Source organism: Rhipicephalus microplus, chromosome 2 (assembly GCF_043290135.1).
Source record: "Rhipicephalus microplus isolate Deutch F79 chromosome 2, USDA_Rmic, whole genome shotgun sequence".
Taxonomy (NCBI): domain Eukaryota; kingdom Metazoa; phylum Arthropoda; class Arachnida; order Ixodida; family Ixodidae; genus Rhipicephalus; species Rhipicephalus microplus.
This window is the reverse complement of record NC_134701.1, coordinates 289,954,329-289,972,360: the sequence shown is the minus strand read 5'-3', so window position 1 is coordinate 289,972,360 and position 18,032 is coordinate 289,954,329. Positions and strand designations below refer to the sequence as shown.

General features: G+C 43.5%; 1 protein-coding gene across 2 annotated transcripts in view; it reads right to left on the bottom strand.

Annotated features, from left to right (window-relative positions):
- The window catches only part of LOC119162441 (TBC1 domain family member 19), a 34,250-nt gene continuing 16,218 nt past the window's right edge, over positions 1–18,032 (bottom strand). The window contains exons 10-17 of one of the 2 annotated variants that reach the window (XM_037414806.2): positions 17,124–17,198; positions 16,972–17,034; positions 16,752–16,878; positions 14,326–14,435; positions 7,643–7,734; positions 7,441–7,556; positions 375–445; positions 1–292 (exon numbers count right to left, since the gene is read on the bottom strand). In XM_037414806.2, coding sequence (XP_037270703.2) covers positions 218–292; positions 375–445; positions 7,441–7,556; positions 7,643–7,734; positions 14,326–14,435; positions 16,752–16,878; positions 16,972–17,034; positions 17,124–17,198 — 729 coding nt within the window. In that variant the 3' untranslated portion in view covers positions 1–217. Of the gene's footprint in view, positions 293–374; positions 446–7,440; positions 7,557–7,638; positions 7,735–14,325; positions 14,436–16,751; positions 16,879–16,971; positions 17,035–17,123; positions 17,199–18,032 lie in introns of those variants that run through there. The other variant, XM_075884964.1, reaches the window with a different exon arrangement.

Below are 18,032 nucleotides of genomic sequence, written 5' to 3'. Positions count from 1 at the left end.
TCGAGTCCCACTGGGTCCTTGGTACTAGTTTTTTTTTTATTTCTGCGATAGTGGCTACGGACACCGGCGGCTGTGGCAGTGGCGGCGGACAACTACGGCGCCGCGCGTGACGCCAGTTTCGATCTCATAACAGCTTCCGCTGTAACACAAGCACCATTAAAGTGGATTGTCAGTGTCTTTAAGGGTCATCACGGGCAGTGAAGGTGTACTCTTCATTTCACAAGTTGGGAGGCTTGAGGAATTCTTCCAGCGTAGAAATGACATCGCAAGGCTGGAGCTTGTTAAACATATCCTGCAGGGAAACGCATCAAATGTAAGCAGACTCGCACAATTTTATGTCACGTTTAAAGACTCCAAAAGTTTGCTTTGCTTACCTCTAGGGAGGACTGATCTTTCGTGCCAAGAATTTCTGTCTTCTTGGAGCATACCAAGCTTGCAGCTGCAACTGTGGATAGAAAGTTGTTGGTGGCTGAGGTTTCTGCAGTGCAATCAAACGAGCTTGCCTGTCATAATTCATAATTCTCAACTTGTTTTATTCCACTGCAGCATAAGGGCATCTAACAATATTATCCAGTTTAACCTTTTCTGTGCAGCTGATTTCATTTCATCACTGCGAACTCCTTGATTTCGTCATTTCATATGACTCTCCCTCGATTGCGTTTCCCAACACCTTGGTAACCGTTCTGTTGCTCACACTGTCCACTTGACGCGCATTACGTGGTCATCCTTGGTCCATTTATGTCACTTGAGGTCAACTGGGATATCCGCAACACCTGCTCCCTGGGCCGTTCTGACGCGTCTTCAGGACTCTTAAATGTTATTCCAATCATTTTACGTGCCGTAGCCCGTGGTCCCCAATCTTTTCTCTGGTTGCTTTGTTTCCGCCACATAGGTTAGATCTGGCAGTATGTGGCGATTTCGCTTTAAACTGTGCACGTATTTGCACATGTAGCCATTTAATCATTCTGTCGCGTGGTTGCAGCCAGGGATAAGGCGGTGGTTACACTGCTGCGATGAAACTTCTTATTGGGCTAATTTGTGCCCAGAAAATCAAGTAGTACTATACGAGTAAGTAACAGTTCACAAATACATCGACAGCGACGAGCACGGTCATCGACTGCATAATAATCTGATCATTGGTTGAGCACATAAGCTGTATACGTTCCCGATAGAAGTTGTCAGCGTTGTCGCTGGTGACCATGCTATTTCCGGATAAACTGGACTCAGTCTCGCGTGATGCACGCAGTTTTCTCCCAAGAGCTTGCAACATTCGGGATGCTTTCGATACATTCGAGCACGACCATCGCCGAGTGACATGCACAGCATCTCGGTCGCATGAAAATAGAAAACATAAAGAGAGGTGCGTGGCCATATTAAAGTAAATTAAAGCAAGAACGTCATTTTTAGCCTTTGGCGTAATTTAATCATTGAAAAATCCCCAGGGCTGGACAAAATATCATATCTTTTTCTCAAGAGGTATGCAATTTGGGTAGCAGAGTACCTATTTAACATTTATAAGAACTCCTTATAATTCTGTGTGATACCTTATGAGTAGTGCTAAGAATAGTTAAGATTCACAGGTCCGGGTTCTCTTTAGAGTTAAATAATTACAGAGTAACTTCTTCCATACACGGCTTGTAAAATGCTTAATAATTTACTTCATGCGAATGAACATGGCTTTAGGGCTGGCTCATCCACACTAACGCAGCTGAGATAACGGATGATTTTCTAAGTGTACTAAATATGATGGGTCAAACTGATGCAGTGTTTTTGGACTTTTTCCAAAGCGTTTGATGTTGCTACGCATGCTGATTTAGTAGCGAAACTACATTCTATAAGCATTGAACCCAATATGATTCGTTGGATAGCATGCTGTTTGTCCTCAAGGAAACAATATGTTGGGGTTAATGGTTGTGTTTTTTATACACTGTATGTTCACTCGGCATTGACGCACAGCTCGGTACTCGGCCCTTTATTGTTCTTAATTTACACAAATGATATTTATACTGTATATTCATTCAACTCGCCAGGCTATCGGAACCTTGCACTACCGTGAATGAAGTTGCGCCGACTACACTTGGCAGTATTGGCTTCTGCCCTTTGCCCTTATCGAATTTGGACAAGCTGGATACGCCCCCTTCGGAACAACGCATGTATGTGACGTCATCGTTGGATCGCCCTTTTAAAGACAGGCTGCACAGTTGGTCTTTCAGTGGGCACGGCGAAGCGGCTGGAAAGAGCCCGCTAACGAAACGCTTATTTTTTGCTGTACAGGTTAGTTTTCCCCTTTCTAATCATAGGACGGAAGATGAAATTTTACTTGTCAGTGTGCCGTGCCCACGGACATGTCTTAAATTGTGTATGACTGTTATTTTGTTTGAAAATTGTTGCTGTGTGGAGATGTCGAGCAAAACTCAGGACCAAATGTTGATGAGATGTTTCAAAAGCTCTTGAAGGGACAAACTGATATCCGTGCTCAACGTGTAAGTTTAGAGTCAACAGAAGCATTAATAAGCCCCTTTGAAATGTGTCTAAATAACTTAGAAGCAAATGTAAAGCAACCACAGACTTGGCAGGGTGTGAGTGAATCAATTAAGATGTCTGTAGATTACATTCAGCGATCAATTAATAACAATCGCTCTAAACTGGTTGACCTTGAGAATTGAAGTCGCCGGAATAATATTCTTGTATTCGGCATTAGCGCCGCTGGCACTGAAGCAGAGCTACGTGAGAAGGTAGTGAAGGGCGTATTTCATGATTGACTAGGCGTGAATTACACGTAAATTGCGAGGATTCACAGATTAGGCAAGCCGGCATCAAGCAGACATCTTGTTATACTTTATTTTCAAGATTATACGGAAAAGCAAGCTGTGTTGCATCAACCATGAAAGCTGAAGGAAACCAAAATTCGTCTTCAAAACTATTACTGCCCTGACCCACTCCGCAAAAGAAAGCTACTATGGGCAACCGCTAAGGCGGATAGAGAAAGCGGTAGCAAGGTTGCTCTAGTTCTTGATAGGCTTCACATTGATAACACTATTTTCTTCTGGGACGACTCGTTTAACGCACGTAGGAAAGTGTCACATGAGAGTGCAGTAGGGCACCCCAGCTAGCGCTTAGGGGAGCAGCAACTTCACTTGCTTTGCTTCAATGCACGCAGTATATCACCAATAAAATTGGGCAACTGAAAAATATTTCACTCTTGCACGATCCACATGTATGTACGATAACAGAGACTTGGTTGCACGAAGCCATTGCTGATAGCAAGATAGTGCCACCTAACTACCAAATTTATCGATGTGATCGCGGTTCTTGTGGTGGTCGAGTGGATGTCATCATCAATCAGGGCATTGATATTGCAATTGCTGAGCATTTTTCAGAGAGAGAGAGAGAGAGAGAGAGAGAGAGAGAGAGAGAGAGAGAGAGAGAGAGAGAGAGTTTGCCTTTAAAACTTTCATTTTTTTGGCATGACGTTTTTTCTCTGTGCTGTTTATCAACGTCCTACTAATGAGTATTCTTTTATAAGTGATTTATATGATCAACTACTAAGTCTACGAAACACAAATCTTATTTTAACGTGCTATTTCAACCTTCCAGCAATCAATTGGGATGATATAAATTATGGTGCTTCTTTTTCAGCTGACACACTTTTAGACATAATGTTTTCCCTTGGGCTTGAGCAACGTAGGACATCACACAAGGGGAAGTTCTATACTTGATCTACTATTTACTACAGAAGTATTTACAAGAGCGCCTATCCGGTATTTCTGATCCTATATTAATAACCTTTGTTTGGAATATGTATGGTCAACATAAATCAGTGACAAGGCCAGTGGAAAGTGAAGTAAGTAATTTCGATTGAGCGGATGATGTTGCAGCAATTGATTATTTAGAAACGTGTCTCACCACATCTGTTTGTGATATTGATAGTGCCTAGCAATGGTTCCGCGGTATTGTGGACTTCTGCACAAAAAAACTTTGTACCGCTTCAGAGAATACGCAAGCGTTTACGTAACCCATGAATAAACTGCGAGATTATACATTTGGTTGATTGATTTGTGGAGTTTAACGTCCCAAAACCACTATTTGATTATGAGAGACGCCGTAGTGGAGGGCTCCGGAAATTTCGACCACCTAGGGTTCTTTAACGTGCGCCCAAATCTGAGCACACAGGCCTACACCATCTCCGCCTCCATCGGAAATGCAGCCGCCGCAGCCGGGAATCGAACCCGCGACCTGTGGGTCAGAAGCCGAGTACCTTAGCCACTAGACCACCGCGGCGGGGCTGCGAGATTATACAGGCCAAAAGAAAAAATGAAAAGGTTGCGAAAAAACATAAGACTAATACGCAGAATTTTGCCGAACTAAAAAAAATAGGAAGTGTTAGTAGTATTAGGCATCAATTTTTTAATGACACACTAGCGGAGTTCATCAAGTCGGATCATGATAAATTTTGGTACTGCCTTAAACAAAGTAATGAAGTTTCTAAAATACTAGTTGATGAGGTATCAATAACTGATCTGGCACTAATTGCTGATCATTTTAATACTGTCAAAGTGGCTTTTATGAACCACAGTATTATGAACTGTGCGACCCAGTGCCTATAATCACAGATGATGTTTTCATAACTCGTGAGGTTGTTCTGCAAATGTTACTTAAGGTTAACCCTAAGAAATCATCAGGGCCTGACGGCATTGCTAACTCGTTCCTACGTTGCTATGCAGAACAAATTACTGACTTACTTACGGCCATTTTTAATGCATCACTGAAATGTGGTGAGATACCGGCCGATTGGCATACAGCTCGTGTTTTGCCAATTTTTTTAAAAAAAGGTGACCACCATTTTTTGTCAAACTACCGTCCTATTCCTATCTCTAGTAGCTGCTGTAATATTTTAGAGCATGTTGTGGCCAGTTATGTTAACACATTGTTATCAGGAAATAATATTTTGTCGTCATATCAACATAGTTTCCGACAAAAAAACTCAGCTTGTGTCCACAGTGCATGAATTCGCACGGGTTCTAGATATATCTGGGCAGACTGATGTGCTCTTTTTTTATTTTAGTAAGGCATTTGACAAGGTATCTCATGGAAAACTTTTGCTTAAGCTCAAAAATATTGGGCTCCTTTCCGGAACTGTTAGCAGGATTCGTGCGTATTAAAAAAAAACGCGAAGTCAATTTGTTGAGGCCCGGGGTTGTGCTTATTCTGCTCTATGTTTTTCGTCCTGTGTGCCATAAGGTAGCGTGTTAGGCCCCTTATTATTCTAGATTTTTGTTAATGACTTAGTTGATATCGTACATAAAGGCATATCTATTCGATTATTTTCAGACTATTGTGTTGTTTTCAAAGAAATATGTTGTGTAAATGACCACATGCTACTTCAGCAATCTCTTACAAGTATAGACGAATGGTGTCAGAACTGGGGTATGAAACTTAAAAGAGACAAAACAGTTCTCCTGAGTATAACAAGAAAACGTGCTCTCAGCCTTTACAATTTTTGTCTCCGCAATAAACCACTCAAAGAAGTAGAAAAATACAAGTATGTAGGAGTCACTTTGACTAAAACACTTGCATGGTCAGCTCACATTGCAAGCGTATGCACAGCTGCACTTCGGGAACTGTGCTTTCTTAAAAGAAAACTTGAATGTTCCACGAAGGAGACCAGATTATTGACATACAACGTTTGTATTAGATCAAAGCTTGAATGCGCCTCGGTTGTTTGGGACCCTCAGTGTAAAAAAAGATGTTGTCTTGCTTGAAAATTTTCTACGAAAGGTGGTCAGATTCATTTTTAGCAAATATAAAAGACACGATTCACCAACACAAATTATGCAACTTAAGGACATACAAACATTAAAATCTCACAGGAAAATTAACCGGTTAACGTTTCTACACAACATTCTTTCTGGTAAAGTCACAATGAGTTTGCCCAACTGTATGAAACGTCCATCTTCTAGAAAAAACAAGACATAACCATAAATATTCACTGGCGCTCGTTTTGGCTCGAACCATTGCTTTTAAAAATAGTTTTTTCTCCCCAGGACTATTGTCGACTTGAATTGCTTACCAATAAGTGCTTTTCAATCTGAATACATTGAAAAACAACTTGAAGCTTCTTTTTGTCTAATGATGTTTTGAATCAATGTTTTTGAATGATGTATGAATATGACGTGTTGGCAGTGGCCGAGTGAATTATTTGTAGACTTTTGCTACGTATGTTCATTGTTTATCTGCCGTAACACTGCTGGCTAAGAGCTCTGTGAGTCGTTTGCTCATGTGCTGTGACAGTGTACAACTTTTTTTTTTCTGTTGTTGTTGCCCCTCTTGCTAGGGCCTATGTAAAGGCCTACAGAACCTGTAAATAACTAAAATAAATAAAAACACTGTGAAGATTCGACTGTGTTGTACATGCGAATGTGACTAACCAATCCGAACAAATACGGCTCAATGATACGTTGTACTCAATTTGCGTATGGTGTGAAACATCGAGATTGAAGCGCGAAACTTCGAAGATTGCGTGTACTACATTTGGAAACAAAAAAAAAATCTTAGAATTTTTATACGTATAATAACGCTTACATGAAAAAACAGTAAAGTCAAGTACTTAGCTATTACGATCACAAACAATTTAACATGGGAAACACATATAGAAAATGTTTGCAGCAACGCGCTAAAAAAAGCTTTCAATTTCTGAAACAAAAATTGCGTCAAACGTCATCAACCGCAATATTAACTACTTACAAAGCTCTCGTCATAACGAGTTTAAAATATGCGAATCCGATCCGGAGCCCTCATCAAAAATACTTAGTCAGGAATAGAACGAGTGCGAAATTGGTATTGAGGTTTATTTACACCACATACTCGCGTTTTTCAAGCGTGCCTGTTTGCGACAGGGCAAAACTGAAAAAAAAACAAGTTCTCGCAGAACTGTATCTCGCATGAATTTTTCACATCAGCTGTGTTACAGTCACTTCAAAACATTGCGTTAAACCTATACGTTTTCTCGACCGGCGTCACGCTTGGACTGAGGAAAACCACACGTATTTCGAGTAAATGCTGCTCAAAACGCGACGCTGAAGAGCGCGTTTCTCGTTCACAATGCGAGGGAGCTTTTGGATTGCATGCAGCCTTCAAAAACACACTGCAATTATTTTTACAGAGAACACTCACGCTTAGCAGTGTATTTTACAGGCTAAAAAGGACTAAGCCTTTTATTTGACACACATAAAAAAGGGCACTGAAAATTTTTGGGTCACTACCCATTTCAACATTAAAAGAAGGGGCATGAGAAACCCTATATGCTGGTGCAAAACACATGCATGGCAGCGCGCGTGTGTTTGGACGACTTAACAATTCATCAGTCATTTCAACGAAAAAAAACTGAGGTTTGTTATGAGAAAGCTCTCGGACAAGGTTTATAAAACTTCAAAATCTTACCCGGAAGGACGTAGACAGAATCGTAGCCTAGAATCCTGTCCCACAGTCTCAGGACTTCTTCCACTGGCAGGTGCGCGCAAAATGATTGCATGAGCATTTGGAACACTATAGGTTGCCTGCGATGTTTTGAAGACGTCAATTAGTCGTTAAAAATACAAGATGCTTTGCCCTTTTCTTTATCGATGGAGTGAAACCAACCTACAAATTGACATTCTTGGAGGCAAGTGCGGGAAGGAACTCGGGCTCCCTGTACTGGACCAGTCTCTCAAAGGTCAGCAGCAATGATACAATGCCCTGAAAGAAAAACAGACCCCGTGACGCGCTTGCACCGAGCGAGACACTGGAATGACAGAGAGCTGATCAGAGTGCGTATCCATGTGAAAGAGACAGGACATCACAGACACGTGGGAGAAGTCAAGACGCCGACTGAAAAGCGGCGAAAAAAAAATGGTCGACACAAAAACATCTGTACATGCTTATGAAAGAGGCTAACTTATCAATCCGGCACATGTGGGGGTTTACTTATTCAGACACTGGATTTATTTCTTTATGCAGGTTAATGATTACCTCCCGCATGCGCAACCACTACAGTCGATATGCCGGCACTCAACCATTAAACGTGTCTTTGCATTCCTGTGCCGCTACGAAATCACACATATTCATCGAATCAGGCATGCACTTGGGCTTCAGACAACGTGAATATATATCTCCTGGTAGCGATTTGTTACGTTCCTGCGAGGGAAATGGGACTAACACGGAAGAACAGGCCAGCATGAACGCTGACGAACAACTGGGAGCAAGTTTATTGGGGCGGGAAATATGTAGCAAAAATAAGATCTGAAAAAAAAAACATCAACGGTCACATGGTCACAGAGAAGAAATGCACGTCTGCCACACGTCAAGAGAATACAATTGAACTGAAAAAAAAAAAAACATTCCTCCTTTTCTAGGAGAGCGATTGAGGGTTCGCTGACACACGTGTTTCTGTTTTCTCTAGATATGAAAAGCTTTCTCGACTTCGCGCTCCATCCAATTTTGATATCTTGAGATGACCTCACATTCATTAAAGCAAAGGATATTATATTTTTGTCAAGTTAAGTTAGACAAAAGTAAAAAAATACATACACAAGATAGGTGCTAGTATCATCCTGTGTATGTGCTCCTTACTTTTGTCTGCGTCTGCGTTTTTTATTTTGCGCTACAGATATGGATACAAGTTACTCGCGGTGGACGTGCATTTCATCATGGAGACCGTCTGACAGTTCATGTTTTTAGCTCTCATTTTTGGTAGGTATTTTCTGTCACAATGAACTTGCATCACAATAAACTTGCACACATTGTCCGCGTTCGTGTTGTATGTCCCTTCATCTTAGTCCAATTTTTCGTGCTACTCATTCACAGTATCATGAATAGCAACTGACCATTCTAGACAGCCTTCTGCACTTTTATGTTCCGTTAACCTCTGGTTAACACAACGACTCGTCTTCCCTACGCAGAAGCGGTGGCGGCTAAATGAAACCCTTTACTCCAAACTTGTACGGTAATAAAAGGAAAAAAAAATACTTGAAAGACCCTGTAAAAGCAACATGAACGCCATATCTACCCTATTACTTTCTTTATCTTTTTAGATACGCAATCAATGTAAGGAATATCAATAATATGCTTTGTCTTGCTGCTTTCCGTAACCACGCTCGTTCAGGGACAGTGGCCACTGCCACTTGAAGACAACATACACCTAGAAGACACGTAAGTACGGCACAAGTCCTCGTTATATGTCCAGTAGATGATTGTAGAAATACGCACTAAAGCTAAACTTGAACAAGACAAACTCTATTTTCAGAAAACAAAATGTAGTACTAGAAAAAAAAACAAAAAAACAAAAACAAATGGGGATTCAAAGAAGCATGCAGTGTTGTTCGCAAGAGTGTTCACAAGTAGATTAGCAAAAAGCCAAGTAATCAGGAAGTATTGTGACTGTGTAGCCATTTATTCGATACCATTCTGTGGATTCCTCCAAAGGAGTTGACTGTTAGGCGAGTTAGTGCTTTGACATCTCGTCTGGTTTGAATTTTCGTGGTTGTTGTGGCAGTGTCCCTGTGCAGGGTGTCATTATATGAAGGTGTGGATCTTCCTTGAATAAAGCCAGTTGGTAGTTTGCACCTGTCCTCATCTGTCTCTCGACCAGCCAAATGTGCGATCCAGGGTGTTCGACTGGAGCAAGCGGACGGCTCTGTAGCAATCAAGGTGCTCCAAGAGAAGATTGGCCATCATACAGACCTCGTAGAGGAATACGTCGACAACTTGCTTTCCATCGCTACAGCGAACCATTCCTCCAACATATCACAGCTGCGTGAACTATACGAAAAAATACGCTTTCGCACCAGCTGAATGGATAGCCCCGGAGTTGAAGCATCGGAATACGCGTTTATACTTCATTGCGTGCTCATGCAATCACTCCCCGAAGACATTGCTATTCCGTACACGCATGAAGGAGGGAGGTGAACGACGGGGCTACTACGAGGTCACGTCAGGAAGAGGTGCGTCACATGATGAAGTTTCTCTACATTTAAATCGACAGCAGAGAAGAGAGCTCCCGCTCGAGGTGCCCACGGAAATCCAGCCCCGTGAGACACCAACGAATTGATCCTCACTTTCAGCCACCGGTGCCATCAGCATTAGCGCTGGTCGCAGGATCTGCAATAAACAGCCATGCATGCTGCGTATTATGAGGCCACCATGAATGCACGTAAAGAACTGTCAGACTACCATGACAGCCGACGAGATTCGGATGCAGTTAATTGAGAACAACTACTGATTCAAGTGTGCTAGAAAGCAATACGTAGCACGACAGTGCCGCAACGCAGTGTGGCTTGAGTGCAAGCACTGCGCGAGCCATCATCTTACCGCACTTTGCGAAATATGGAAACCACACAACCGACAGAATATTGACAACAGTGACACCACAAAAACTTACAGCGTGCTAGTGATCACCAGTGCTGGCTTAAGCAGTTTTACTTCGCAATCGCCGGCGGTTCTCATGCAAAAGGCCACAGTATGGGCGTCAGGAAGGCACAATTCCGTGCTGGTTCATATACTGCTTGACACTGGCAGCCAAAGGACATTTATACGACGTGACCTGTCCCCGAGACTCGGTTTACCTTCCGTCGGCACAGAAGACCTGTCACCGCTAACGTTTGGCACTTTTATACGTTCCAGCAACTACCGATAACGAACCGTACGACTCAAGCTGCAGAGTCGCTTTGACACACACGAAATCACATTGGATGCTCTGGAGGTGCCAGGTGTATGCTCGGTGAGCACGCCTGTAATCGGGCAAGATATTCTGATGCAGTTGCACGAACGCAAGATGCTAGTGGGCGATGAACAGCGACTCGGAGATCGACCGATTCAAACTATCAGTGTCGCGATCGGATAGGACAACTATTGGAGTACAGTGACGGGTAGAATTGAACGCCCGAGGAACGACCAATGCGCCGTTGAGACGATATTTGCTTGGCTAGCGCAAGGCACCTACCAAGTAGACAGTGCTAACTGCTTGCGTCACGAGAACAGCACATCGGCTCTATTCCTTTCGTGTGAGTGCCATGGCCAAGCCACATCGTGCATGACTGACCCGACAGAGATGTGGCCACTCGATGTGATAGATATCACCGAGCCTCTGGAAGCCGCCAACGCACTGAAGCACAAGACACTGTGGTGGAGAGGGCATTCGGAATTGTCGCAGCATCATTCTCAATGGAGTCCGCAGATTTTGTCCACCTCCTCAACAGATGATACTCATAGGGAGGCCAGTGAAGTGACATCAGCATGCCCCACCGCCATGTTGATGCCCTCTACACGCTCCTGTGAGCATCTGCTTGAATTTTCGAACTTTGAACGTCGTTCCCGATTACTCCGAGTTAGATCATGGAATTCTGACGCAACGCCTAATCGAAGCAACCATGTTCAACAAGACCACTGACGGCTTCAAAGTTGAACGAGGCAGAGATTTATTGCTTGAAGCTCCAGCACACCGCATTTGCAAGAGAAATTATGGCCGTCAAAAAGGTACTAAGAGTTCCAAGGTGTTCCAGTGTACTTACTTTACAACCATTGCTCGGCCGTCATCAACCACTTAATGTAAGAGGCAAGCTTCAGGTGTTTGACGACACCGAGAAGATGAAGTATCCGATGTTGCTTCCTGCTGATCAGCGGTTCATCTGTCTCTTAGTTGACGCAGCGTACGAACGATTGCTGCATAGTAGAATTCAGCACACCATGCTGGCGGAAGTCGAAACGTCAGTTAAAGGTCTTCCACTAACGTACTCAGAGGTCATATCAACAGACGCTCTGACACCATCCCACTTTTTAGTCGGCAGTCGCACCACAGTGAGCTCAGCATCAGGCACATATACTGCGGAACCCATGGAAGCAGCGAAGAAGGAAGATCTCTTGTTTCTGCACGCTGCTCACTACAGAAGGCCTACGCCGTCTCCTAGCGCAAAGCGTGACCGACCTTGTCCAGGTAGATTTACATACGCTGCCTCACACGAGGAAGCCGGGTCGTGTGGTTAAGGCGTTTCCGGAAAACAACGGTACTGCGCCTTCCTTCTTGATACCACTGACGGACTGTCAATAAGTGCAAAGTCCTGTGCAGCGACTCAACCTCCTGGAGGCGCTTTTATGGAACGCGGCCGCGGGAGTGTGATAAAAATTGAATGGGATGGTGCAGCGCAGTTCGTATGTGGCGCGCGCTTAGGACAGAGCCACTAGAGGGGAAGAATTAAAAAGTTGCGTTCAATCAATAAACCGTGAACGAGGGCACGTCACTCTCTTTGTCTTCTACACAGGCAGTTATTAGGCAACTGAGCAGAGCAGTCATTCGGGGAGTGACCCACACCACAAGAACAACAGCGCAAAGCTGATTTGAAACCTCCCAGACTATGGCCGTAGCGCCAGAAGTTGCGACATTGTAAGAGACGTGAGGCGAGTGGGTCTACTTTAAAAATCAAAGACCACACTGATTTTCTATGGGCATGAAATACCGGCAAGTGTGGCTGTCACCAACTCAGCCGGGACCCGTTTGTTGTCGACTATTCTGTTGCACCGGTAAATAGCTCTCACACCAGCCACGGAAAGCTTCTCGAACGTCACTTCTAGGCTTAAACTAGCAACTACACCGCAAACAATTTTCTTGGTGCACGCTAGGTGGGGCAGGATGAAAGCATTCACATTCATCGATCCAAATGTCGAGCATTTCAAAAGATCATACACAAAAGCCTGGTCAGGCGAACTACATACTATCCACCTTTGCCAAACCACCGAACATTAGTAATGTGAAGGTGGTGGCGCGTGGCCAACCGGAGCTCACCCTGTGCCACTTTCGAGTTGGTAAACCGAATGAATCCTCCATGCAGGGACACTAGGGCTAGAGGAATACTGCTTACATAACTGCAAAGAAACGCTACAAAAGGCATTCGATCAGGTGGAAGAGAGGCCGACCAAGGCGGAAACCGTCACGGACCATCTCCCTGAGAATTAGTCGATATCAGATCAGCCAGCAATACATAAACTGTAACTGGCCTAACAACCGCTATTACTTAGACCCGTTAGAACCTTAGACGAAACAATCAGTGCTCACTCAGCTTTAGCAGAATCTTGCAGCGACAAATGAGGCAGGCGCAGACACAGACGCATAGGCAGACCGGACTCCAGCACGCACTGTCTTCGAAAATAAGCAGTGGCGTACCCACGCTGGAGTGCACAAACCCACGCTGCGGGATACCTCTTATTTATTCCGACACTGATCTCCCCATGATGATCATACTACATTTTATCGTCATCTACACATTTTTATGCATTTTTATGTAGTAGTTAGCGCCGTGCATTGAGAATCAAAAAGTTGCTGGTTCAATTCCGCGTGGCGGATGCTTTCCTTCTGGTTTTGAGGGGCGAAGCTACTCTTACTCTAACCTTGCCTTGCGTCAGGCGTAACCGAGAGAAGAGACGAGAAAAAAAGGAAGCCTGTATCTTCTGAACAATATAATAGACGGCACTGTCTCATAGAAGCACATAGAAACTGCAGTTGAGCAAGAATATTCTAGATGGCACTGTACCGCTCCTCTCCGATTGGCTGCTGCGCGGATCGTGCGTGGGTGCGCGAGGAAGGAGTGCCCCTCTCGGTCTCCTGGATCGTCGCCGTACGTAACGGATTGTTCGTGGGGCGTGGACTAAGCAGAGTGGCGGGCGCGGAGCGCCACGACGCTTCTTGCTCGTCGCCTCGTTGGGGGCGCATGGACGAAACGGAGTGGAGGGCCTCGATGGCTCGTACTGGTCGCCAGCCAGACACACAAATGGACGGACGGACGCACAGACGGTTGCACAGATGCGTGCACGGACGACAGACGCACGCACGCACGGGCGGACAGACGCTTCTCTTCACTCATCATCATTCACTCCCTAGATACGCCGTGATCTTAGGGGCGAAGCTCCTCTTCGTCTAACCTTGGCCTGCATCAGGCGTAATCCTCAGTATCAGACTAACAGATAGGTGGACGGACGCATGGACAGATGGACGGACAGACACACAGACGCTTCGCCCCACTCATAATCGTTCACTCCGTGAATATGCTGTGATTTTTTTCTTTGCAATATTTTAGTATATACTTTTCTACGTTACTTCCATGACAGAAGTATGTCAGCGACCGTGGTGGACCCTGGCATAAAACACATTCATGTTTAAAAAAGCTTGATTGTCCACCCGACAAAGGCGAAGTAAATGTAAGCGCATGTTACGTTTTCTATTAGTAAAGTTAGGCATGTAAGATTTCACAGACACGGCCGTTACGTGTCCTCCTCAGAAGTATCATTTTCAATGTTTCTTACCTGGGGGTCAGACGAAATTGCCATTAACTTGTGGAAGTAGCGACAATACATTTCACGAAACACCGCGTACATGATGCCGACTTCTGCGTACATAAAGCACAGTGGGCTCACTGCAAGAAACAAAATACGATCGCTTGAGTCACTGCCCATACCAACTTGCATGAGTGCTACGTAAAAATATAGCACCGAGCTGCAGCTTGGTCACTAGGTTTGTGCGAATGGTAAATCTCAGGTTCGAAGCGGATTCAAAGAGAATAGGGATTCGGGCGAATAATTTCGAACCGAATTCGGACAGAATATATCAATATTACAAATAAAAATTTGCATAGTTGTCATGACCAATTAACCAGTAATTATGTTTCTAATAAAGATAATTTCCAAAGTATTTACAAATTTTATTCTTTTTGATTCAGACGAAGTGGAAGCAACTTTGCATGGTGACAGAATTTGACTTTTGATAGAATGCAGGTGAGAACATGTAAACCGTGCTACGTTTTAAACTTTACTGTACTTAAAAAGCATATTGAGCGATATGAAAAGCTTTTGAAAAGTGATATGTAAAGCGATATGAAAAAGCTTATAAAGCGATATAAAAAGATATGAAAATGATAAGTTAATGTGAGGGTAATATATTAGTGACACGTCCATATATTCAAGTATTCACTAAGAGTGCAGACTCTTTAATTTTATACTTGATTAGCGACGCAGCGGCCACACGCAAAATGGTCTGCTGTTCATGGTCTTTTCCGAAATAAATCTAGTTAATGTTTAGCACCGGCTTTGTGTTTTTCCTTCTTTCGCTTTCTGCTTTTGCGCTGAAAATATGTCGCACGTGAGGGTGATATGCCAATTTAATTCTGAAGCGAAGCGGCAATGCAGATTGTCATTAAAAAGGTGTTTTCGTGGTATAGAATTATTCAACTGCAGTGAAACCACCTTTACATAAAGATTACTATCTTAATTATATACCCCTCTTCAAAAAGCTCGAAAAATTCTATGAGTTAGAATATTCGCGACGCCTGTCAGTCACATTTACAATCAACAAGACATTCATGTTTAAGGTTGTTTTAAGCTCTGAAGCAAGATTGACACACTTCAGATATAGTACCCAGTTGTGGTTATATCGTTCTGCACATTGCAACAAGACATTTATGTTTAAGGTTGTTTTAAACTCTGAAGTAAGATTTACACACGTCAAATATTGTACCCAGTTGTGGTTATATCGTTCTGCACATTGCAGCCAAGTTACTTCCTGGTATAGTACAATTAAATGCGATGAATATTATGAGCATTGAAACATAACCGGCTGGTATCTCCAATCAGCCCGAACTGGTTGTTCTTTTTTTTTTTTTTTTTGCAGAGACGATGAGTGTGAGAGCGTTTGTTGTCTCGGGTCGATGAATTTCGGACACAGTACGGACCGTACCAAATTGTCACAGTGTCTCAGGTGCGGAATTCCACAAGATAATACCACAAGTTCTGTAGTTACCAGCATGCTTTAGCAAAGAGAACTAACAGGCAATAGTGTCAATGAAATAATAGGGGATATTATCAGTTGTTATGTAAATGTGAAGAAAGAAAAGTGGATGAAAAGATAACTTGCCGTTGCCTGGGACCAAACCTGGCACCTTACATTGACGCATCTAATGCTCTACTAACTGAGCTACAGTGGTGGATATCCCCCCTCCACTTTAGACACGCATTCAATTGTGGGAGTGTCAGTCAGCGCCGATTTGTTGCTACTGGCGATACGATTGTGAGGCACGTTGTATTGGATGACTGCGGAACCATCCGGTACTCTTTAACGTGCATGCACTGGCATCGCACAGAAGTCACACCTGTAAAATATCGCTCTTAAGTAAATAGAACACAGATCACGCTAAATTGCTCTATTGCAATTTTAGGATCCCCAGTTTCTTCTGGCTGCTTTTGGTGAATGGTACCTGAGCGGCACGGAGAAAAGGAAAGAGCAACTTTGGTTACCGTTAGGAGCTACATTCAGTAATCCTGTGTAAGCCAGCGCTCCGAACTTCTTCAAATTAAGTGAAATGGTAGAAAACTGTATGTACGGCACACTTTTCTCGGTAAGATAGGTTACTGCCATAGTTTTGCTGCTATATCGCGTAACAAATCAACACAAGTTCTTTATTATGAGCGATTTCGGTGCGAAAAATGATGCAAGCGTAAAAACAACAAAATAAAGCGTGATTGTTGAAAGTAAATATAGGAGGTGTACGCTTCAACCATCAAACAGTCAGCCAATGTTTAGTTTTATTATTTCCCGATAGAAACGCAGAACACATGCGCATGCAAATGCAAGTAATTTCAAGAGGCAGAATTCACTAAGGAATCTGAAGTGAAACAACCAGAGGCCAACAAATCGATGCAAGTTCAAACGAGGAATGTCACTGGTCGATACAACTTACCTAGTAACGAGAAACCGTAATGCGGAACGGCTCCGCAAGGCAAGTCGTTTTTCATTGCAACCGTTCCTAAGAAATGACTTCTTATCCTTCTCGCAATGCAGTAGTCTCTTGTGAATGCCAACATTACCTGAAATATGCGCACTTGTCATAGCAAGAGAGATCACATGATAAACACGTCAACGGATGCGTGTAACCTTTATTCACAGTGTGTTTGGCTTACTTGATAGCAACTGTCATCAAATGCGAAGTACTCGACGTCGTTCATTACATTGTCACGGACGTCCTACAAAGTAAAAAAAAAAACAAAGAAGCGTGGCTGGATTGGACGGCGCAGAAAAGTTCGGGTGATCACACCACCAGCTGGATTCTCACCTTTATTATAATTTGGTCCACAAGTAACTCGTACCGTATCACTCTTTCCTTGAGCTCGTCGAACTCCGCGTTGACCTGAAGTAAACGTGGAAAGTTGCATTAAAATACATTGCGAAATCCAGACATTTTGTTTATTCAAGGGCCTCTCAACAGGTTTGACAATTTTGAGCTGACAAGAAGGCTTAAAAAATTGCTGGAGTGGAAGCTCCCGAAATGCTTTGCCAGCAGTAGCGAAGCCAGCTTTTGCCCTCCAAAGATCTCAGAAAGATGCTATTTTCTGGTAGTGCCCACTTAGACATCAAGTGGCTTCGATTTGTTGGTTTAAAAGCTACTTTAATTATAAATTAAATGATAGTTGTTTTAGAAGAAGTAATCCGGAGAGACTAAAGTATCGGTGACTTAATATCGAATAAAATTTGCCTCGAATGCGAGGCTTACTAAAGAAAACAAGTAACACAAGGACGCACTTTGAGCCACTATTTGACCCGAAAAGGTTGCCACGTTAAACTCGTTGGGCAAATCTCCTTCTCGATCACCGAACGCCAATAGCTCATCATGCCCCTTGTAAGATGGCTGCCGCAGCCGCCATCTTACGGCTGGCATGGCTTCCTCGTGGGGAAGAATTTCCACTCCAGCATTTTTAAAAAAAAAACCTCTTTGGCTGACAAGCGGAATGCGTATATAGATGGGGCGTTCTCGATCATGTCTACGCATTGAGCAGACGACAGCCGTGGAAGCGAAAATAATGCTTTTACGCGTTCGCGCACTCATCTATTCTACCACGTCTAATCCAGCATTTCCAAACTGTCCCGCAGAAACAGGCAGTAGACCACAAAATAACGCTGGTAAAGAAAACAACGACACTCGCGTGCACGGGGGTTGGGATTGTTCGGGCACTTCATGTGCACG